This window comes from Trichosurus vulpecula, chromosome 4 (assembly GCF_011100635.1).
Source record: "Trichosurus vulpecula isolate mTriVul1 chromosome 4, mTriVul1.pri, whole genome shotgun sequence".
Lineage (NCBI taxonomy): Eukaryota > Metazoa > Chordata > Mammalia > Diprotodontia > Phalangeridae > Trichosurus > Trichosurus vulpecula.
In genome coordinates this window covers 213,871,930-213,896,188 of record NC_050576.1, presented here as the reverse complement: position 1 = coordinate 213,896,188, position 24,259 = coordinate 213,871,930, and the positions used below count along the sequence as shown (strand labels likewise).

Here is a 24,259-nt window from a genome sequence, read left to right as displayed (position 1 = left end):
AAGCAACTCATATATCTCATCTGGAAACTGGTCCCATACTGGTCAATCAGATATTGTTTTCATGTTCCTTTGATTGAATATACACACTTGGGGTGATGTGATACCTATTTTTCTGATTTCAGGTAATTTCATCTGTTGACTCTTCACCTCTCAAATTGGAAAGCCCCTAATCTTTCCTCCAATTAGGAATCAGCTTCCCTAATTATACTTCTTGTTTTTTTATTTTTTTATTATAACATTTTAATACATAAAAACCTCTCTCCCTCTGTATTCTGGGTCCAGTGCCAAGCTCGGTCCTATTTGTTAAGCAATTGGCTGCACTGCTTAATAAATCTATATGCTTAGCTTGAAAAAAAAGAATAATATCACCTACCTCACAGGTTATTAATGATGAGGATCAAATAAGATATATAAACTATTTCGTATATCTGAATCATATATTAGTTGTCGTTGTTCTGATTGGGTAAATTCACAAATCCACATAACCTTTAATAAGAAGGTAGTTCTGCCCCACAGAGGGAAGCAGAGCTAAGAAATAAAAGGTATTTGACTTGGAGAACCATAAATATCTCAGCATTTACTCATCCCTTCAGCTTGTGTAGGACAACAAACTTCTAGGATGAGGTGAACGTAGGACTCTCCATGGTTAGATCTTTGTTGATGAGCAGAATAAGATGAATAGTTATCAATGCCACCTTGCAGTTAAACTCATTTTACAGGCAAGGAATTTGAGGTGTAAAGAGGCTAAGTTGTTTACATCTATGGTCAAACTGATAACGGAGATTGGATTTTTAACCCAGGTCTTCCTGATCCCCAAATTCAACACTCTTTTAAAAAGTCAGAGCCTACCTATAATCTCATTTTACAGATGGAAAAGCACATGGAGAGGATAACTAATTTTCCACAGGTAATAAAATGATGCAGTACCTAAGTTGAGAGGGGAAAAAAAGCCATATCTGGCAGAGTCAGCCCCTCACAAGGATGTGCTGCCATTTTTTCTCAATGCTGTAAGTCAGAGTCCACTTCTTCCCAAGAGCAAAATGAAAACAACATGGAAAACACTGTACATATAAGGCTACTTGAGGTAGTCTTGGGTAATAGCACCAAAACAAAAGAAATACAAGAATTCTATGCCTTGCCTTGTCCTTTAGGTAAAAGCCACTTCAGTAAATCTCACTGATAGACTTGTACGAACTGATGCACAGTGAAATAAATAGAAACCAGGAAAATAATGTACACAACAGTTACAATAATGTAAATGAAAAGAACATTGAAATAAAGCTGAAATATAGCTCATGTGGATATATGTTTTGTATGACTTTATATGTATAATGGGTAGTGTATTTCTTGTTTTCTCAATGGGTAGGGGAGGAGTGACAGGGAGGGAGAGAATTTCAAGCTAAAAATAAAATTTAATTTAATTAAAAGAAATAAAGTTTAAAGTTATGTCTGTAGTAACTAATCCCGGGTCTAAGAGAGAGATGAAGAAATGTGCCTCTTTCTTTCCAACAGAAAATGTTGAGAATGGGTGGGAGAATGAGTTCAGAATACTGTATATGTTATTAGACTAAGTCATTACGTTGGCTTGCTTTCCTTATCTACTTCATTATTACAAGGGAAGGTTCACTGAAAGGGAGGAAAGAGAAAAAAGGAGCATATTAGGAAATAGCTTATGACGTAAAAATCAAAAGCATCAATAAAATGTGAAGAAACTTTTTCAAAAAAGAAACAGTACAAAAATACATGTACTTTTTTTAACTGACCAAATATAATACATGGAATTTTCCACTTATAATGGTTACCATGTTTTCTTTTCTCAGGCTTTAAGGAAAAGTTGTAAGGGATTTTATAACATTTAAATGCATTATGTGAAGAAGAAGAAAACAGACTTTACTATCTTGCTACATTAATATCCAGGTGTGGCTAGACAATATACAATATATTAACACTCTGAATAAAGAGAATTGAAATGATAATAACATAACAAAATAAACAAAATAAAAGACTTTATGGCTTACTGTCCTAAGGGTTCCATCTACATGTTTCCAACTCAAGCCTGAAGTTTCAAAACAAACACTGCCTCCTTCACAAAACCTTCCCAACACCCTCAGCTAGAAATAACTCTCTGCTGCCTGAATTAAAATGATTTTTAATACCCTGTATTTTCAAATTTCATGCTTCTTTATAGTTATCTGTATACATGTCTCATCTTCCCCACTAGGCCATAAACTCCATGAAGAGGAGAGTTTATGCCTTATTCTTTTCTGTATACCCTCCTCTCCCTTTTCTCCCCATCTTGCCTCTCTCAGGTACTTATTTATTATACCTTGCATAGTACAAGCTCAATAATATGTTTTTTGAATGAATGGGGTATATTAAAAAGAGTACTGAGTATGAAAGTATCTGGATTCAAATCTCAATTCTGTTACTATCTATGTAGCTCGGGCAAATAAAATAATTTTACCTCTCTAGATCTCAGTTTCCTTATCTGTAAAATAAGGTCTGGATGGGATAATCTCTAATGCCCTTTCAAGTTCAAAATCAATCCTATGTGCCTATGAATACATACAACTTGTGTATTTTCCTCATGTTACAACATTCAAAAAGATGACTTCTAAGAAATTTCAGTTTATTTGAGAGAACAGGGCTATTCTTTGGACACAATTATCTTGAATCTAATGCGGGTAGCCAGATAAGTGCCACTACTTTCCATCTCCATGAAGTCATTAGTGAGCGAAAGTAATGCTATCTTTTTACCTAGAACATTTCTAGTACTCTAAGAATTTGGTAATCTAGTCCTCAATTTTTAGGAATAGTATGTATGTCTTTCAGACCAGTGATGTCAAACTCAAATAGAAACAGGATCTACTAATCTGCACATAAGGATCTCTACAGGACACATATTGACTCAGGAAATCATATATTAGCATTATCTATGTTCTACTGTATTTTTATTATTTTATTAAATATTTATGCATTTGTTAAATATTCATCTCAATCTGGTTCAGGGTGTACTTGGGAGCTACTGGCCAGCAGGCTGTGGGTCTGACACCTCTGCTTTAGAACTTTTCCTTATCAGGGCTAGGATTTCACAGATGTTAGAGCCAAGAATTTCAGAAAGCAAAAGCATTTGCTGATTTGGGGCGGCACTTGCCAATGAACAAATCTATATTTAGAATTACAATAATATTATGTATTGATGTCTATTGAGAGAGATTCAGCTACTGTAATTTAAAAGAAGCTGAAAACTGTCCTATTTTAGAGTCAGGTGGTGTTGGAGGGGACTGAAATGATATCTGCTACTTTATATTTCCCCAAGTCATTGATTAAGGGACTCATAGATCTATTCAGCATTGGAGAATGAAGCACTCTGGTAGATGTCTAGAGATATTAATGTAATATATGCCAGACTCCCAAACACACTAATTTTATTCCTCTTTAGATTTTTAGGCAATGAGAACTCATGTACATAATTCCACCTTATTAGCCAGAGATATGATCTGTGTTTGAAAAAATTCCCAATCTCCTCTTCCTCAGCCTGGGACTTTTTAAAATAGCCTCAAAGGAGGCAGCTAGGTGGCACAGTGGAGAGAGCACTGGCCCTGGAGTCAGGAGGACCTGAGGTCAAGTCTGGTCTCAAACACTCAGTAACTGTGTGACCCTGGGCAAGTCACTTAACCCTAATTGTTTCAAACAAAATAAAATAGCCTCAAAGTCTAGCTAGCCTTGGTGGTCAGAAGCAGCAAAAAAGGCTTCTGAATATATCATACCTGTTTCTGCAAAGCAAGTTCACCGTCCAGTTCCTGAAGTTTTCTTTCCAACTGCCACTTCAACTTTTCATATTGTTCTCGATGGTGGTCGATTTCACAGTTCTTGTTGCTGCAACAAGAAAATATAGCAATAAAAGAAACCTTAAGCAACAGATAGACACAAAGGCTTTCCCAGCATTCTTACTAAAAATTATCTCTCAGGGAGTTTGCTGAAAGGTTTTTTTTATTTATTAAGTATTTAAATGTATTTTATACACACATATGCTACACACATATTTTATATACAAAAATAGCTATAGAAAGCTTAGATGATAGATCCAACCTCACAGAAGTTTACAACCTTAGATAGTGTGCTAGACAGAGAGAACGTTTATTAAGCATTTATAATGTACTAGTACTAAACAGCAGAGAGCTAAAAATAAACATGCAAGACAGTCCTTGCCCTCAAGTTGCTTATATTCTAATGGAAGATGATACAGAAGGAAAACTAAAAGGCAGAAAAGGGGCTAGGCTGATGTATGCTGTAAAGATGGCTAGGAAGTGATGGTTCTGGGCAAGACATGGTGAAAGTTTACCTATCAAATCCTGGCATCCCAAAGGCAGAATCCATGACAAATTTTAATTGTTAAGTGAAAATAAATGTAAGTAAAATAAAACATTTCAAGTCCAAGATGAATCCTCCTTGCAATGTGTTCAAAATTACTCCAGAATGAAGGAGGTAATAGTCCCAATGTCCACTGTAGCTAGATCACACCTATACTGGTGATTTATACCTATCCACCTATAGGTGCTAGTCACTATAGTATGGTCAGTTCTGGTTACTATGCTTTAAGAAAGGCACTGACAAACTGAAGCACACTCAAATGAAAACAATCAAGAATATAAAGGGATTTCTAAACCATAAAATGAATTGTGCCTCAGGAGCTTGTGAGTTTCTTCCTCCTCAATGGATGACTTCAAGCACAGGCTGAAAGATTAGGGAAATTCTGAAGGGGATTTATGCTAAGTTGGGGTTGAATTAGGTGTCCTCTGAGGTCCTTTCCAATTCTTAGATAATATGATTCTAATCCTCCAACTGACAATGTACGGAGAGATTATAAAACTTTCCTGACTACTGTAACTTACAGTGACCTCTCCCATCTCTGAACAGAGACTTAGGGCAGTGGAAAGAGTATTGGACTTATAGTTAAGAGTGAGCAGGTTCTAATTTTGGCAAGTCATATAACCTTTCTGAGCTTGAGTTTTCTTATCCATAAAATGAGGATAATAATTCCTGTAGTCTCTACCCTAGAGGGTTATTGTGAGAATCAAAAGTGCTAATGTATATGAATATGTATGTCTCAGCTAGTATGAATATATAAAGTCTGTAGCAACCAATGAGTACATAATGACATACTAGGCAATACTGTTTTTAGGTCAGTTTCCCAGACTACTTTGGCCATGGAACTTCTAGGCTTAAAACACATTGAGGGAACCTATCCAGGAAGCCCGGGAGTATACAATATGACTGAGATAAATGAGAGAGGGATAGTGTTTCTATTTTGGCAGCATCTCATCTCCCAGTAATGGAACTTTGAGTCAAAGGGTATGGACATTATAGTTACTTTATTTGCCTAATTCCAAAGTGTTTTCCAGAATAATTGTAAAATGCACTAAATATGCCTACCTATCTTTCCATAACCCATCCAACACTGATTATGTCAACTCAACAGTTGCTGGGTATGAGGTGAAACATCAGGAGTTTTTTGATATGTATTTCTCTTATTAAGTCATTGTCAAGTTAAATCAATAAGCATTTACTAACTGCTAGGGATACAAAGAAAGGCAAAAATAGTCCTGGCCCTCAAGGGGCTCACAATCTGATAGGGGAGATAACATGCAAACAACTATGTACAAACAAGATATATTCAGGATAAATTAGAGATAATATTAGATAGAAGACACTAGCATTATGGGGGATTATGACGGGTTTCTTGTAGAAGTGAGATTTTTAGATGAATCTTAAAGGAGGTCAAGGAAGCCAAGAGACTGAAGTGAGGAGAAAAAGAATATTCAGGGCATGAGGGAGTAAATGAAAATGCATGGAGTCAGGAGCTGGAGAATCTTGATCAAGGAATAGCAAAGGGGTCAGTGTCACTGGATTGCAGAGTACATGGAAATGCATTATAAAGCAGTAATCATTAAAACAATATGGTACTGGTTAAGAAAATCAGCGGTGGAATAATAATAGGGGGTGGAGCCAAGATGGCAGCTTGAAAACAGGAATTCACTTAAGCTCTCCCCCAAACCCCTCCTGTTATCAGAAATTAAGGTGGGCTTTTAGCACTTATTTAATCAAGTGCCCTTGAAGAGTTTGGCCTTTGTTTCTTTGATTAAATTAGGAGTCTTTGATTACCTCCTTGCCTCAAGGGAAAGCCTAGTTTACATGGGTTTGCATCACCTATTTATGACATCAGAAGCTTTTGGGCCACATGGGTTTAAGTCGCATGTTTGTGATGCTTTTAGGTCACGGGGATGAATCGCATGTTTGTGACTCACATTTGACCCAGAACAAGATATATAAACCCAGAGGTTAGCATTCTCCCTTGGGGCTCTCAATCACTGGAAGAGTGGAGTGGAACTCTGGGCAGCTGCTCTAAGAGACTCCCAGCTTGTAAACCCAGATGTTGATGCTTCCTTGGTAACTATGAATTGTGATTTGGTCCAGTGTGTATGTTTGTAATTTGTCTGTATTTGCTCTGAAGTTCAGGGTGCTGGTTTTTCCTCCTGAACTAAGTGAATGATATTTGTATGTTGGATTAAAGTAAGATTGCTAACCCCTTAACATTACTTTCCTTAGTAAAGCAAATCAAAGAACCTGTGCTGGCAGCTCTTGCTGTTGGGCTTGTGTTGGTCTTTCACCCTCACAACAGCTGCTAGCCAAATTGTTGCTACACTTCCAAATACCTGTAAAAAATGACTCTAAACAAATTCTAGAGCTACAGAACCCATGAAATAACAGAGGGAAACAAGACTTCAGCCCAAGATGGCCTGGATGGTCACTGGGAAGGGTCTATCGCACTGTGTCGGGAGTGGAGTGCAGCCCAGTTTGGGCCACACCAGGACAGACCAGGCCAGGAGTAGACCAGGCAGAACAGGATTTAGGGCCCTGAATTACTGAGCTGTGGCAGTTAACAGACTTCTCAGCCCACAAACAGAAAAGACAACAGAAAAGGTCAGCGGGAAAACAGCTGGATCTGGATGAAAGAAGTGCACAGTCCAGCCCCAGCCCTGGGGGTGGTGGAAGTGGTGTGGCAGCAGCAGCAGGAAGCTCTATTGGCTGCTTCCAAAGCTCTAGCAGCAGCTGCTTTCGGAGCCCCTGGTGGGAGGAATCAAGCAGAGTGGGAGTGCAGGGAGTGCTTTGCTGGCGCAGAGGCAGGGTTCTCTTGCTTTGCCCTTCTTATGTCTGGGTCATAGTCCTTGTTGGCAGTTCTTTGGGGAGGAGGAGAGCTGGTGTGGCAGAGCTTGATGTGACTGTGGAGAGGGAATTCTCCTGGTAGTTACATAGCAGAAAGTAGTGCTTGCACTCACAGACCAGAGCACAGGCCAGGACAGGAGTATCATACCACCTCAGAATAGAAGTAGCTCTGAAAACAGCAACGCAAAAGCCCTGAAGCTTGAGACAAAGCACTCTCCACTCTGAAAGCAGTCATACCCTGACCAAAAGCTCAAAAGTCAAATAATTGGCTGGGAAAATGAGCAAGCAGCATTAAAAGGACTCAGATGCAGACTCAGACTACAGAATCTTTTTTTGCTGACAAAGAAGATCAAAACATATAGCCAGAAGAAGTCAACAAAGTCAAAGAGCCTACATCAAAAGCCTCCAAGAAAAATATGAATTGGTCTCAGGCCATGGAAGAGCTCAAAAAGGATTTGGAAAATCAGGTAAGAGAAGTAGAAGAAAAATTGGGAAGAGAATTGAGAGTGATGCAAGAAAACCATGAAAAACAAGTTAATGACTTGCTAAAGGAGACCCAAAAAAATACTGAAGAAAATAACACCTTAAAAAATAGACTAACTCAAATGGCAAAAGAGCTCCAAAAAGCCAATGAGAAGAATGCCTTAAAAGGCAGAATTACCCAAATGGAAAAGGAGGTCCAAAAGACCACTGTAGAAAATACCACCTTAAAAATTAGAATGGAGCAAGTGAAAGCTAGTGACTTTATGAGAAATCAAGATATTATAAAACAGAACCAAAAGAATGAAAAAATGGAAGACAATGTGAAATATCTCACTGGAAAAACCACTGACCTGGAGAATAGATCCAGCAGAGATAATTTAAAAATTATTGGACTACCTGAAAGCCATGATCAAAAAAAGGGCCTAGACATCATCTTTCAAGAACTTATCAAGGAAAATTGCCTTGATATTCTAGAACCAGAAGGTTAAATAGAAATTGAAAGAATCCACAGATCACCTTCTGAAAGAGATATCCAAAAGGAAAACTCCTAGGAATATTGTAGCCAAATTGCAGAGTTCCCGGGTCAAGGAGAAAATATTGCAAGCAGCCAGAAAAAAACAATTCAAGTATTGTGGAAACACAATAAGAATTACATAAGATCTAGCAGCTTCTACATTAAGGGATCAAAGGGCTTGGAATATGATATTCTAGAGGTCAAAGGAGCTAGTATTAAAACCAAGAATCACCTTCCCAGCAAAACTGAGTATAATACTCCAGGGCAAAATATAGACTTTCAATAAAATAGAGGACTTTTCAAGCTTTCTCAGTGAAAAGACCAGAGCTGAATAGAAAATTTTACTTTCAAATACAGGAGTCAAGAGAAGTATGAAAAAGTAAACAGGAAAAAGAAATCATAAGGGACTTACTAATGTTGAGCCATTTTGTTTACATTCCTACATGGAAAGATGATATTTATAACTCATGAGACCTTTCTCAGTATTAGGGTAGCTGAAGGGAATATACATATATATAGACAGAGGGCACAGGGTGAGTTGAATATGAAGGGATGACATCTAAAAAAAAATAAAATAAAATTAAGAGGTGAGAGAGGAATATATTGAGAGAGGAAGAAAGAGAGAGATGGAATGGGGTAAATTATCTCACATAAAAGTGGCAAGAAAAAGCAGTTATAATGGATGGGAAGAGGGGGCAAGTGAAAGGGAATGAGTGAATCTTGCTCTCATCAGATTTGACTTAAGGAGGGAATAACATACATACTCAATTGGGTATCACACCCTACAGGAAAGTAGGGGGGAAAGGGAGGGATGATAGAAGGGAGGGCAGATTGGGGGAGGAGGTAGTCAAAAGCAAACACTTTTGAAAAGGGACAGGGTCAGGGGAGAAAACTGAATAAAGAGAGACAGGTTAGGATGGAGGGAAATACAGTTAGTCTTTCACAACATAACTATTATGGAAGTGTTTTGCATAATGATACATGTGTGGCCTATGCTGAAGTGCTTGCCTTCTCAAGAAGGGTGGGTGGGGAGGGAAGAAGGAAGAGAATTTGGAACTCAAAGGTCTAAAAACAAATGTTCAAAAAAAAAAGGTTGTTTTTTACATGCATCTGGGAAATAAGATATACAGGCAAAGGGGTATAGAAACCTATCTTGCCCTACAAGAAAGTAAGGGGAAAGGGGATAAGGTAGGGAGGAGTGGGGTGACAGAAGGGAGGGCAAACTGGGTTAAGGGGCAATGAGAATATATGCCACTTGGGGTTGGGGGGGAAGGTAGAAATGGGGAGAAAATTTGTAACTCAAAATCTTGTGGAAATCAATGTTGAAAACTAAAAATATTAAATAATAAAAATTAAATTAAAACAGAAAAAAAAGAAAATGAGTGGTGAATCAGTGGAATTGATTAGGAACACAACACATTGTAGTAAATGACCGTAGTAATTTATTCTTTGATAAACCCAAAGATCCAAGCTATTGGAACAAGAACTCACTATTTGACAAAAATTGCTAGGAAAACTAGAAACCTAGGTATAGATCAACATCTCATACAGTATACCAAGATAAAATCAAAACGGGTCCATGATTTAAACAGAAGGGGCGATACCATAAGCAGATTAAGGGAGCATGGAATAGTCTGCTTGTCAAGTCTGTGGATAAGAGAAGAATTTAGGCCTAAACAAGAGACAGAGAATATTTCAGAATAAAAAAATAGATAATTCTGATTATATTAAATTAAAAAGGTTTTGTATAAACAAAACCAATCTAACCAAGATTAGAAGGAAAGGAGAAAGCTGGGAAATAATTTTTATAGCAATTTTCTCTGATAAAGGCCCCATTTCTCAAATATATAGAGAACTGAATCAAATGTATAAGAATACAAGTCATTCCCCCATTGATAAATGGTCCAAGGATATGAACAGGCAATTTTGCCTATCTGTAGTCATATGAAAAAATGCTCTAAATCACTACTGATTAGAGAAATGCACATTAAAACAACTCTGAGGTACCACCTCATGCCTATCAGATTGGCTAATATGACAGAAAAGAAAAATGATAAATGTTGGCGGGGATGTGGGAAAACTGGGACTTTAATGTACTGTTGATGGAGTTGTAAATTGATGCAACCATTCTAGAGAGCAATTTGGAACCATGCCCAAAGGACTATAAAACTGTGTATATTCTTTGATCCAGCAATACATACCACTACTATGTCTATATCCCAGAGATTTAAAAGTAAAGAAAAAAAGGAAAAGGACCTATTTGCACAAAAGTATTTATAGCAACTCTTTTCATGGTGGCTAAGAATTGGAAATTGAAGGGATGCCCATCAAGTGGGGAATAACTAAACATGTCATAATATATGATTGTAATGGAGCATTATTGTGCTATAAGAAATGAGGAGTATGATGATTTCAGAGAAACCTGGAAAGACTTACATGAACTGATGCAGAGTGAAGTGAGCAAGACCAGGAGAACACTGTATACAGTAACAATACCATATGATGAACAACTGTGAATGACTTAGCTATTCTCAGCAATACAATGATCTAAGCCAAAGCCAAAGGACTTGTGATGAAAAATGTTATCCACCTCCAGGGAAAGAAGTGATGGCATTTGAATACAGACTAAAGCATAGTATTTATCTTTTTTCTTTTCTTTCTTTTTTTTCTTTCAGTTTTCTATCACAAAATGACTAATATGGAAATATGTTTTACATGACTGCACATGTATAACCTATACCATATTGCCTACTATCTCAGGAAGGGGGAAGAAAAAGGAGGAAAGGATAGAATTTGGAATTTAAAAAAAAAGAATGTTAAAAACTGTTTTTACATGTAATTGGGGGGGCGGAGGAAATAAAATTTTATTTAAAAAAAAAGCCAAACAGAAGACTTTAATTGATTCTGGAAGTTATAGGAAGCTTTTCTACTTCCTCTAGTAGACAATATTGTCTTCCCCCATTAGACTGCAATCTCCTTATGGGCAAGGATGTCTTTTGCCTTTCTTTGTTTCCCCAGAGCTTAGCACAGTGACTGGCACATGGTAGGTGCTTAATAAATGTTTACTGACTGACCCCAGACCTACATGATTAAAACAGACTTTGAACCAGGGTAATCCTATCCTATCAAGATGTCATGTTCTATGAGGCCCAACTTAAAATAGTCACCTAGCTTGACCCATTTCTTATTATAATTGTTACTTTCTCCATAGCTAGTGCTTGCCTATATTGGATTCCAATTAGGAATAAGGCTGTCTGAGGTATATGGAGTTGGAGGATCTCATGACCAATGGCAAAGTTCAAAGGAATTATGCACTATCTAAATTGCGAATGCTACAGGGACAGAAAGTGTATCATATGCTTCTCTTATCTCCCACATCCCCAGAAGACAAACATCACTCCTTGAATTGAATTCTCAGCAATGACTCATGGGAAAGAATGACATTTTGGACCTTTTTCTTAAAAGAAGCCCACTTCAACACTACAAGACTGGAAAATTCTGGTGAGGCCAAGCTATGATGGGTGGTTGTGGTGACCATGTCTTCATTGTTTATAATTAAATGGGTTTCCATTACGTTCTCCAAAGTCAACATACTAAGTCCCATCTCAATGCCTTCAAGAAGGTTCCTTCATGCCTCCTCCATTGTAACCCCTCCATACCTTTGCCACTTAGAAGCCTTAGCTTCCTTTAAGACTTAACTTAGGTCCACCTTTTATAATTAATAATAATCTGATAATAAATAATCTGATTAACTCAATTGTCAGTGCTCTCTCTTGCCATTTATTTATTGATCTCTGTCTCCAGTTGAATGTAGTTTCCTAAAGGGCTAAGACTAAGGATTATTTTAATTGTTTTTTCTTTTTGATCCCTAATATCTAACAGAGTGTGTATATATATATATATATATATATATATACACACACATATATATACACACACACACACAGTAATGCTTAATAAATGCTTGTTGAATTGAGTGTGTTTTATGAGAATTAGAAAGTGTTGTAGCAAATTTCTCTAATAAAGTCTAAAATTGAAAATACAAAGGGAACTGATTCAAATACACGAAAACAAGAGACATCCAATACATAAATAGTCTAAGGATATGAACAGGCAATTCTCAAGGAAAAAAATACATGCTACCAACAAATATATGAAAAAGTTCCAAATCACTAATAACTAGAAAAATGCTAATTCCACCCATCAGATGGACAAAGACAACAAAAATGGGAAATGATAGCTGTTGCAAAGAATGTAGGAGGACAAGTAGATTAATGCACAGCTAACAGAGCTGTAAAATGGTTCAACCATTCTGGAAAGCAATTTGGAACTAGACAAAAAGTCACTAAATTTTGTATATTATTTATCCCAGAAATAGGTATACAAACTGAAGAGATGAAAAAAAAAGGAAAAGGATCCATATATACAAAAATATTTATAGAATAATTCACTATAGCAAAGAAATGGAAACAAAATAGGTAACCATCAATTAGGGAATGGCTGGATAAATTATGGTATATGAACATAATTGTAAAACATGATGAAAGCTACAGATTCAGAGAAACTTGGAAAAACTTGTATGAAATGATGCAGAGTGAAATAAGCAGAAGTAAGAGAACAATTAACACAAAAAAAACCATTTTTTGGGGGTGGAGTCAGGATGGCAGAGAAAAGGCAACAACTCACCTGAGCTCTCCCCAAAACCCCTCCAAACACTTTTAAATAACGCCATAAAACAATTCCTGGAGCAGCAGAACCTCAAAAGGACAGGGTGAAATAACTTTTCAGGTAAAGACAACTTAGAAAGTCAGCCGGAAAGGTCTGTTGCAGCTGGGTGAGAGTAGAGCACAGTCTACCACAGGCCGTGACAGCACAGACCCAGCCCCAGCAAAACAGGAGTGGGCTTTGGGAACCACTGAATCTGCAGTGACAATAGCCCACAGATGGTAAAGGGGTTGAACAGTTGTTCAGAAGGAGATTATAGGGGTCTCTTTTCTAGCATTGAGACAGGACTCTGTTGCTTTGCCCATACTTGGATCCAGGTTGCAGTCCTGGGTGGCAGTCCCAGGGAGATGAGGAACATAAGCACACTAGAACTTGAGCCACAATGGAGAAGGAACATTCCTCACAGTTCTAAGGCAGAAAAGAGTGCTTGTGGCTACTCACAGAGCAGAGTACAGGTCAGGAGGGTAGTAAACACCTCTCCCTAGATTTTACCACCCTGGAAGAACTGAAAACTTACAGGTCCTAGAAATATCTCTAAACACAGCTGCACAAAATCTCTGAAGCTTGGGACAGCACACGCTCCACCTGGAAGTGGAGCCCTACTTTAACAAACAGTTAAAAGTCAAGTAATAGGCTGGGAAAATGAGCAAACAACAATGGGAAAAAAACCTCTAACGAAAGTTACAATGGTGACAAGGAAGATCAAAACATACATTCAGAAGAGACAACAAAGTGAAAGCTCCTATATCTCATTGGAAAAACAACTGATCTGGAAAACAGATCCAGGAGAGATAATTTAAGAATTATTGGTCTACTTGAAAGCCATGATCAAAAAAAGAGCCTAGACATCATCTTTCAAGAAATTACCAAGGAAAACTGCCTGGATATTCTAGAACCTGAGTTCAAATCCAGCCTCAGACACATGACATACTTACTAGCTGTGTGACCTTGGGCAAGTCACTTAATCCCAATGGCCCTGTCTTCCCCCCTCAAAAAACAAAAAACAAACAAAAAAACACGGACTAGGGCAAGTGGTAAAAGAGGTCCAAAAAGCCAATGAGAAAGAATGCCTTAAACAGCAGAATTGGCCAAACAGAAAAGGAGGTCCAAAGGCTCACTGAAGAAAATAATTCCTTAAAAATTAGAATGAAGCAATTGGAAGCTAATGACTTTATGATAAATCAAGATATTATAAAACAGAACCAAAGGAATGAAAAATGGAAGACAATGTGAAATTCTCATTGGAAAAACCACTGACCTGGAGAATAGATCCAGGAGAGCTAATTTAAGAATTATTGGTCTACTTGAAAGCCATGATCAAAAAAAGAGCCTAGACATCATCTTTCAAGAAATTATCAAAGAAAACTACCTGGATATTCTAGAACCAGAGAGTAAAATAGAAATTGAAAGAAGCCACCAATCACCTCCTGAAAGAGATCTCAAAATGAAAACTTCCAGGAATGTTTTGGCCAAATTCCAGAGTTCCCAAGTCAAGTAGAAAATATTGTAAGCAGCCAGAAAAAAGCAATTCAAATATGGTGGAGTCAGTCAGGATAACACAAGATTCAGCAGCTACCTAGCAAAATTGAGTATGATCCTTCAGGGGAAAAAAATGGAAATTCAATGAGATAGAGACTTTCAAGCATTCCTGATGAAAAGACCAGAGCTAAAGAGAAAATCTGATTTTCAAATACAAGACTCAAGAGAAGCATAAAAAGGTAAAAAGGAAAGGAAAATTATAAAGACTTTTATAAGGTTACACTGTTTACATTCCTACATGGGAAGACATTTGTAACTCATAAGACCTTCCTCATTATTAGGGTAGTTAGAAGGAGTATATATATCGACAGAAGGCAGAGGTATGAGTGGAATATGAAGGGATGATATCTAAAAAAATAAAATTAAGGGACAGGAGAGGAATCTATTGGAAGAAAGAAAAAGGGGGAGGTAGAATGAGGTAAATTACCTCATATAGAAGAGGCAAGAAAAAGCTTTTACAATAGAGGGGAAGAGGCGGGAGGTGAGGGTGAGTGAGTGAACCTTACTCTCATCAAAACTGGCTCAAAGAGGGAATAACATACTATAATGGTAATTTAAATTTGAAATCTGTCCTACCCATTAATAGGCCTATGTGACTTGATTATGTCACAGGAAGCCTAAGTCACATGTGGTGGGAGGAGCTTGCTGAAAAGAATAGAACTGGAAGGGTGGAGCAGGAAATGCTCAGGGCAAGGTAGAACCTTGGGAGGAAAAGGACACAGGCAAGGAGTAAGCTAGGATATGTGAGTGTTTGTGGGATGGCCCCAGCAGCGGGGTGGATGGCTTTGGGATGGAGTTATTCTCTGCTGTGATATTGTGTACTGACTTCTTTGCTGCTATGATGGATTGGACTTACTCATTTTGGGATCTGGTTCTCTGGTGTCTGAATAAATGTTTTACTTCTATCTTCTATATGGATTGTCTCATATTTTGAGATACAGAACTACCCAAGATATTCACAATTACTGTTGATGTTGTGACTATTGCCTTGCTGATACATATACATACTTGATTGGGTATAGAAATCTTATCTTACCCTGCAGGAAAGTAGATGGGGAAGGAGATAAGAAAATGAGGGAGGGGTGATAGAAAAGGGAGCAGATTGGGGGAGGGGGTAGTCAGAACTTTATATGACTAGAGACAAAGTACAGGAATACAACTTTTCCTCATGTTATCTTACTCAAATTAAACACTGGAATGTGATCATTGAGTCCAGAATGTCCTTCTGCAGTTACCTAAATGGACATAGACAAAATAGCTTTACCTGCTTTTTAAAGAGAATAGCACAAAGAAATCTTAGCTAGTCACCCTCCTCTTGATCAGATCATCTGATATAGGTTCAGCAACTAATAATGGATGACACCATATGCCTCTTAGCAGTCTTAGCACAAATTCTACCAAGCTTGGCCTGGAAAAGTCATCAGCAAATCACATTCAATATAAAAAGATAATATAAGTAATCCCAACTGATAAATAGGTTACATTCTAAAAGTTCAATCAAAAGTCAGTTGTTTGGAATTTGGAACACAAGTGGGGAAAAAAGTTAAGAAAAAGGATTAGGTATCCAGGTTAACCCAAAAAGTCTGTTTACCTCATTATGTAACTCAATTATAGAACCTAATCCTCATTTATAATATTGTTTTTATGGGAAAAAGCCTCATCAGTTCCAGCTCAACACAACAGTAACACATCTTAGCCTCAGTGGGCAAAAGATTAGTTCTTTCTGGAGACAGCAGCTGAACTGGGAGACTCAAGTGGTCAAATGCTCCAGCTCTCATTCTAATGGTAGCACCATTCCTATGTGAGGGTCATTCACAAGAAGAAAGTTTGAAACACCAGTTGCAGTTAAATTATCTAGCCTCAAGGTGGCTCTATAGAATCTAAACGGGATGATATTAAACAACATCATTAAGCAGATAACAAAGTTTTTGTGGTTCACAAAACATGGGCAAAAAGAAATAGACTTCTAATCTAAATTGGGAAAAAAACTGCCCAGCTCCTATATACTCACTCTAGAAAAACCCTAAAGTTTGAGCTAGATTGAATAACGATCAAGAAACTTCTCCCACTGAAAAACTGCAAAAAAAAAACAAAAAAAAAAAACCCTCACCAAAAAATCCAGAAGTCCACAGCCAATAGAAAAGTAGACCCGTCAGCAGAGGCAGCAACAGTGTAAGGTATCCCTCCTCCTTCCACCCCCCCCACTCCCACACCCCCCGACCATTCCCCTATCCAGAACATGTGTAACCTGCAAGGCTCATTGTCTCCAGGCAGCAAGGGTGGAGAGTTCCTCCGAGAAAGCCCCATAATAGTAACCACGGAAAGTCTGGGAAGCAATCAGCACAGTGCTTAGACAAAGACTGCCCGGGCTGAGGGGCTCTGATGTCCCTAACACTCAGTTCTGAGACATCAGAGAGGGTCGTAAAGACTCAGAGTTTTGAACTTCAAAGATCCAGAGGGGGCTAACTCAGGAAGGCAGAGAGTGGGGCAGGAACCCAAAGGACCCAGAGTGATTCTGAGCATAACATCCAAAAAACTTAGCTAGAGGTGGAGCCTGAAGCTGGCACAAATCCTCAATTCTGGAACTAAAAGATGGAGAGATGAGTAAATCAAAGAAACACAGACTAGTTAAAACAAATACTTAAAATCTAGAGATTCCCCTAAAAGAAGAAACGATTAGCAATTACAAGCAAAGATTCAGAAGTGGAAAAAAATGGGAAAATAATATCTGGGAGGGAACAGCTACAAGCAAAATAATTTTCCTAATCCTGAAGAAGAGATTAAAGGGGAGGTGGGGGACAATTAGAATCTAAAGGGATTGCCTCTTAGATAACCGGAGAATGGCTAAACTGTGGTATGTGAATATGACATTAGAAATGACAAAAGGGCTGATTTCAGAGAATAGAGGATATTTGTATAAAGCAAGCAAAACAAGGAGAACAATTTATACAAAAACAGCAACACTGTAAATGACAACTTTGAAAGAACTCTATCAATGCAACAACTAAACATGTCTCCAGAAGACCTAAAATGAAGTACGTTATCTACCTTCTGCTAAAGAGGTAACAGATACAAAGAACACAGAAACACATTTTTGGACTTGTCCAGTGTGTGGTATTTTGCTTGATTATGTTTAATTGTTATAAGTTTTTTTTTTCCTTTCTCTCTAAGTATCTCTAATCTTTCTCTCTAATTCAGTTTAATTGAGAGGATTGGGGGGAGGGGGCTAATAATAACCCAGTATTAAGAACGGTGATGCTTAAAAAAAAAGAGGGCCTTGTAAAAAATGTACAAAAGAGAACAGAAGAATTTTCAAAAGAAAGCACACACAGGCAAATTAGTTTTGAAAGTAACATCTAGAACTTATTATATCTTGTTAAAATAAAAGACAAGTAGAATGAAATGGAGATTCGCAGATCCATATGCAATTCTCTTTTTTGTGTTCTGTTGTGTGTATGGAAATGCTCTTTTTTGGTGCTTAAGTTCAGAATAAGAAACATTTTTCCCCCCAAAAAAGAGAAACGAATGGTCAAAAATCAAAGATTTCTTAAAATAGAAAAGAAATTCATAACATAAAATTCAACTTTTATTTTAAAACTATTTTTACATTTTTGTTTAAATAGATTCTCATAAACATAATACATGTCAAAACTAAAAGATATCAAATATAAATAATCTATAACTAGAGTTGTTCTCAACAACCTATATATTCATATATTTTCACATAAGAAAAGTCTTATAATGTGTTGTGACTATCTATATCTATTTCATGTTCTTTCCAATATTCCTAAGACTAAAAGCAGTCACTAGCTGTTAAATAACTGGATATATCCTGGATATCCAGCTGAGCAGAAAATACCAGTCACTCGAGCCCAAAAGTTTACCAAATTCTACTGATGTATTAAAGCCTACTTTCGACAGAAAAAAAAAAAGATTTTTAAAGTGTTAAATAAGTGGGTTGAAGAACAAATCATAGGAACTATCAATAATTTCATCAAAGAAAAAGACAACAATGAGACAACTTACCAAAATTTATGGGATGCAGCCAAAGCAGTACTTAGGGGAAAATTTGTATCTCTAATTGTTTACATCAATAAAATACAGAAAAGGCAGATCAATGAATTGGGTATGCAACTAAAAAAAAAAACTAGAAAAAGAATAAATTAAAATTCTCCAATTAAACACCAAATTGGAAATCCTGAAAATCAAAGGAGAGATTAATAAAACTGAAAGGAAACTATTGAACTAATAAATAAAATTAGAAGCTGGTTTTATGAAAAAAATAGATAAACCATTGGTTAATTTGATTTAAAAAAGGAAAGAAGAAAACCAAATTACTAGTATCAAAAATGAAAGGGGTGAATTCACCACACAAGAAGAGAAAACTAAGACAACTGTTAGGAGCTATTTTGCCCAATTATATGCCAATAAGTTTGACAATCTAAATAAAATGGATGAATATCTACAAAAATATAAATTACCCACACTAAGAGAAGAAGAAATAAAATATTTAAATAATCCAATCTTAGAAAAAGAAATTGAACAAGCTATCAATGAACTCTCTCAAAAAAAATCCCCAGGGCAAGATGGACTCACAAGCAAATTCTACCAAACATTTAAAGAACAATTAATGCCAATAATATATATAAATTATTTAGAAAAATAGGTGGAGTCCTACCAAATTCCTTTTATGATATGAATACGGTGCTGACACCTAAACCAGGGAGAGCCAAAACAGAGAAAGAAAAGTACAGACCGATGAACAGTAATGCAAAAATTTTAAATAAAATACTAGCAAAGAGATTACAGCAATTTATCACAAGGGTCATGCACTATGCCCAAGTGGGTTTTATACCAGGAATGCAGGGCTGGTTCAATAGTAGGGAAACTATCAGCATAATTGACCATATCAAATATAAAACCAATAGAAATCATATGATTATCTCAATAAATGCAGAAAAAGCCTTTGACAAAATACAATACCCATTCCTATTTAAAAAAAAAAAGAGCAAGCATTGGAATAAATGTAACTTACCTTAAAATGGTAAGTAATATTTATCTAAAACCATCAGCAAGCATTATCTGTAATAGGGATAAGCTAGAAGTCTTCCCAATACAATCAGGGGTGGAGCAAAGATGCTCATTATCACCTATATTACTTTATACTGTACTAGAAATGTTAGCTATAACAATAAGAGAAGAAAAAGAAATCCAAGTAATAAGAATAGGCAATGAGGAAACAAAACTATCACTCCTTGCAGATGATATAATGTTATACTTAGAAAATCCCAGAGAATCAACTAAAAAACTACTTGAAATTATTAACAACTTCAGCAAAGTTGCAGGATACAAAATAAACCCACACAAATCATAAGCATTTCTATATATTACCAACAAAGTCCAGCAGCAAGAGATAGGATGAGAAATTCTGTTTAAAAAGCTGTAGACAATATAAAATACTTGGGATTCTACCTGCCAAGACAAGCCCAAGAACTATATGAACACAATTATAAAACATTTTTCACACAAAAAAAGTCAGATCTAAACAACTGGAAAAATATTAATTGCTCACGGGTAGGCTGAGCCAATATAATAAAAATGACAATTCTACCTAAATTAATCTACCTCTTAATTGCCATACCAATCAACCTATCAAAAATTATTTTGTGGAACTAGACAATATAATAACAAAATTTATCTGGAAGAAAAAAAGCTCAAGGATATTGAGGGAATCAGTGAAAAAAAATGTGAAAGAAGGTAGTCTAGCCCTCTCAGATCTCAAACTACTATAAAGTCATAAATCTCAAAACAATCTGGTACTGGCTAAGAAATAAGAGTGGTAGATCAGTGGAATAGATTAGGTACATATTACATTATAGTAAATGAGACCATAGTAATCTAGTATATGATAAACACCCAAATCCAAACTTTTGGAAGAAAAAAATCATTATTTGACAAAAAATCCTAGAAAAACTTAAAAACAGTATGATAGAAACTAGGTACAGACCAACATCTCACACCAAATACCAAGATAAGGTCAAAATAGGTACATATTTATACATAAAGGGTGATACCATAAGCAAATTAAGAGAACATAGAACAGTTTATCTGTCAGATTTATGCATAAGGGAACAATTTAGGACCAAAGAAGATATAGAGCCTCTGCACTTTCTACTCTAAACTCCCAAATGTCCCCACCAGCATGCAACAGCCCTCCAGAGTCCCAGTCTAGCCTCCCAGGCCATCATCATGACTTCCTACAGCTACCGCCAGTCATCCTCCACCTCCACCCTGGGAATGGGAAGCAATAACACCGTGCGCTTTGGAAGTGAGGCGTTCTGGGCACCCAGCATCCATGGAGGCTCAGGAGGCCTGGGGGTGTCCATGTCCTGCTTTGCCTCCTCAGACCTGAGTGGGAGCTATGGGAGCAGCAGCAGCAGTTTCAGCTTGGGCTATGAGGGAGCCGACGGGGTGCCGGCAGGCAATGAGAAGATCACCATGCAGAACCCTCAACCGCCTGGCCTCCTACCTGGACAAAGTGCATGCCTTAGAGGAGGCTAACACTGACCTGGAGGTCAAAATACAGTACTGGTACCAGAAGCAGGGCTCTGGACCCACCTGAGACTATGGTGCCTCCATGAAGACTATCAAGGACCTCTGAGATACGGTTCTTGGTCCCACCATCGAGAACTCAAAAGACTGTTCTGTAAATTGACAATGCCCAGCTGGCTGCAGATGACTTCTGAACCAAGTTTGAGACTAAGCAGGCCCTGTGTCTCAGTGTGGAGGCCAACATCAATGGCCTGTACAGAGTGCTAAATGAGTTGACTCTGGCCAGGGCTGACCTGGAGATGCAGATTGAAGGCCTGAAGGAGGAGCTGGCCTACCTCAAAAAGAATCATGAAGAGGAAATAAATGGTCTGAGTGGGCAGGTGGGTGGCCAGGTTACTGTACAGGTGGACTCAGCACCTGGTATCGACTTGACCAAGATCCTGACAGACATGAGAAGCCGGCACAAGGCCATGGTTGAGAAGAACAGAAGTGATGCTGAAGCTTGGTTCATCAGCAAGACAGAGGAGCTGAAGCGAGAAGTTGCTGTTCACATGGAACAGCTCCAGACCAGCAAAACTGAAGTCACCTACCTCCAGCAGACCCTTCAGGGGCTAGAGATAGAGCTGCAGTCTCAGCTCAGCATGAAAGCTGCTCTCAAAGGCACACTGGCAGGAAACAGAGATCCATTATGGGGCCCAACTGTCACAGATCCAGGCTCTCATCAGCAACATCAAGGCCCAGTTGAGTAACATCTAAGCAGACACAGAGCGCCAGAACCAGGATTACCTACTCCTCATAGATATCAAGAGCTGGCTGGAGCAGGAAATTGCTACCTACCAAAGCCTACTGGAGGGCCACGATGCCCATGACAACAGTGTACTCACAACCCCAAAAGCCCTCTGGCTCAAAATCCAGGAGGCTCCCGCGTATGGAGAGTCCTGGTTACAGAGCCCTCTGAAGGGGTAATGAGGAAGCAGCCAAGTAAGGGCTCCATTGGAGGCTATCTGGGTGGGAGAGAGTAGCATCCTGGATGTATTCTCATGTCCTCCCTAACAAAAACTTCTGACCTTAAAAAAAAAAAGATATAGAAAGCATTACAAAACATAAAATAGATAATTTTAATTATATAAAAGTTTTTGCACAAACAAAACCAATGCAACCAAAATTATAAAGAAAGCAGAAAACTGGGGGGGGGGTTTCAATAATTATCTCTGATATAGACCTTATTTCTCAAATACACAGAGAACTGAGTTGAATTTATAAAAACACAAGCTATTCCCCAACTGAAAAATGGTCAAAGCATATGAACAGGCAGTTTTTAGATAAAGAAATCAAATCTATCTATAGTCATATGAAAAAAATTCTCTAAATCACTATTGATTAGAGAAATACAAACTAAAACAACTCTGAGGTATCATCTCACACCTATCAGATTGGCCAATACCACAAAAAAGGAAATGTTGGATGTTGGGGGGGATGTGGGAAAACTGGGACACTAATGCATTGTTGGTGGAGTTATAAACTGATTCAACCATTCTGGAGAGCAATTTGGAATTATGCCCAAAGATCTTTAAAACTGTGCATACCCTTTGCTCCAGCAACACCACTGCTAAATTTATATCCCAAAGACACCCCAAAAAAGGGAAAAGGAGGTATTTGTACAAAAATATTTATAGCAGCTCTTTTTGTGGCGGCTAGGAATTGGAAATCAAAGGGATGCCTCTTAATTGGGGAACAGCTAAATAAGCTGTGGTATATGATTACAATTACTGTGCTATAAGAAATGACAAGCAGGATGATCTCAGAAAAACCTAGAAAGACTTACATGAACTGAGACATAGTGAAGCGAACAGAACCAGGAGGACATTGTACACAGTAACAGCAATATTGCTTGATGAAGAACTGAATAACTTAGCTATTCTCAGCAATACAATGACCCATGACAATCCCAAAGGACTAATGATGAAGCATACTATCCACCTCCAGAGAAAGAATTGATATTGTCTGAATACAGACTGAAGCATGCTATTTTTTACTTTCTTTTATTTTTTTCTTTTATCCGAATCTTCTTGTACAAAATGACTAATATAGAAATGTTTTACGTGATTACACAAGTATAACCTATATCTGACTGTTAACTGTTTTAGAGAGAGGTAAGGGGAGGGAGGGAGGGATAGAATTTGGAACTCAAAACTTTAAATAAAAATGTTAAAAAAAATTTTAAAAAAAGAACATAAAATGTTAAATATTTTCTTTCCTTTGGACAATTTAAACTAAAATGAGAAATCATTTGTAATTGGGAAAGTACAATAGTGCTTCTTATTACCCATTCAACAAATATTTATTAGTCAACTGTTACACAGTTTAAGGTTCTATGCTTGACAGTAGATAGAATGCTGGGCCTGGCATCAAGAAGACTCCTCTTCCTGAGTTCAAATCTGGCCTCAGACACTTACTAGCTGTGTGACCCTGGACAAGTCACTTAATCCTGTTTGCCTCAGTTCCCCATCTGTAAGATAAGCTGAAGAATGAAATGGCAAACCACTCCAGGATTTTTGCCAAGAAAACCCCAAATGGGCTCATGAAGAGTTGGACTCTAAAATAAGAATTGGACTCTAAAATAAGCACAAAAGAGGAGATATGAAAAAATTAGAGAGGGAAATATATAAATTGGGGAAAAACATAGAAATGATAATAATACAAAAGACTAATAAAAGTGATAAAGCCTTAACTAATCTGATTTTTTTAAAAGAGCAGAAAATCAAATCAAGAAAATAACAAACAAGCATGGTGAAATCACAGCAAAACCAGAGGAAATAAAAAGAACAGTCAGAACAAATTATGTATTTATATATTAATAGAACTGAAAATACAAAAGAAATAGAGGAATACCTTTAAAAATATAAAATATCCAAACTATCATTAGACCACGTCACATAATAATCTGATCTCAGAAAAGTGAAACAGATGTAGAAAGGAACTACCAAAAAAAAAAAAAAGCCCAAAAAACTTCAGAACTTCATGGATTCACAGGAGAATTCCATCAAACTTTTAAAGAAGTTAGTACCCATACATCACAAATTATTCTCAAAAACCAAAAAAAAAAGTATCCCACTAGAATCCTTTTACAAGACAAATATGATCCCAATAACTAAATGTGGGAAAGATAAAACATGAAAACTATAGGCCAATAACATTAATGAACATTGATTCAAAATT

The 24,259-nt window shown here is 37.2% G+C and overlaps 1 protein-coding gene and 1 pseudogene across 1 annotated transcript in view; one reads left to right on the top strand and one right to left on the bottom strand.

Annotated features, from left to right (window-relative positions):
- The window catches only part of CCDC57 (coiled-coil domain containing 57), a 312,170-nt gene that overhangs the window by 247,120 nt on the left and 40,791 nt on the right, over nt 1–24,259 (bottom strand). Inside the window, exon 3 of the mRNA XM_036754111.1 lies at nt 3,771–3,879. Coding sequence (XP_036610006.1) covers nt 3,771–3,879 — 109 coding nt within the window. The remainder of the gene's footprint in view (nt 1–3,770; nt 3,880–24,259) is intronic.
- Nucleotides 20,738–22,006, top strand: LOC118845939 (annotated as a pseudogene).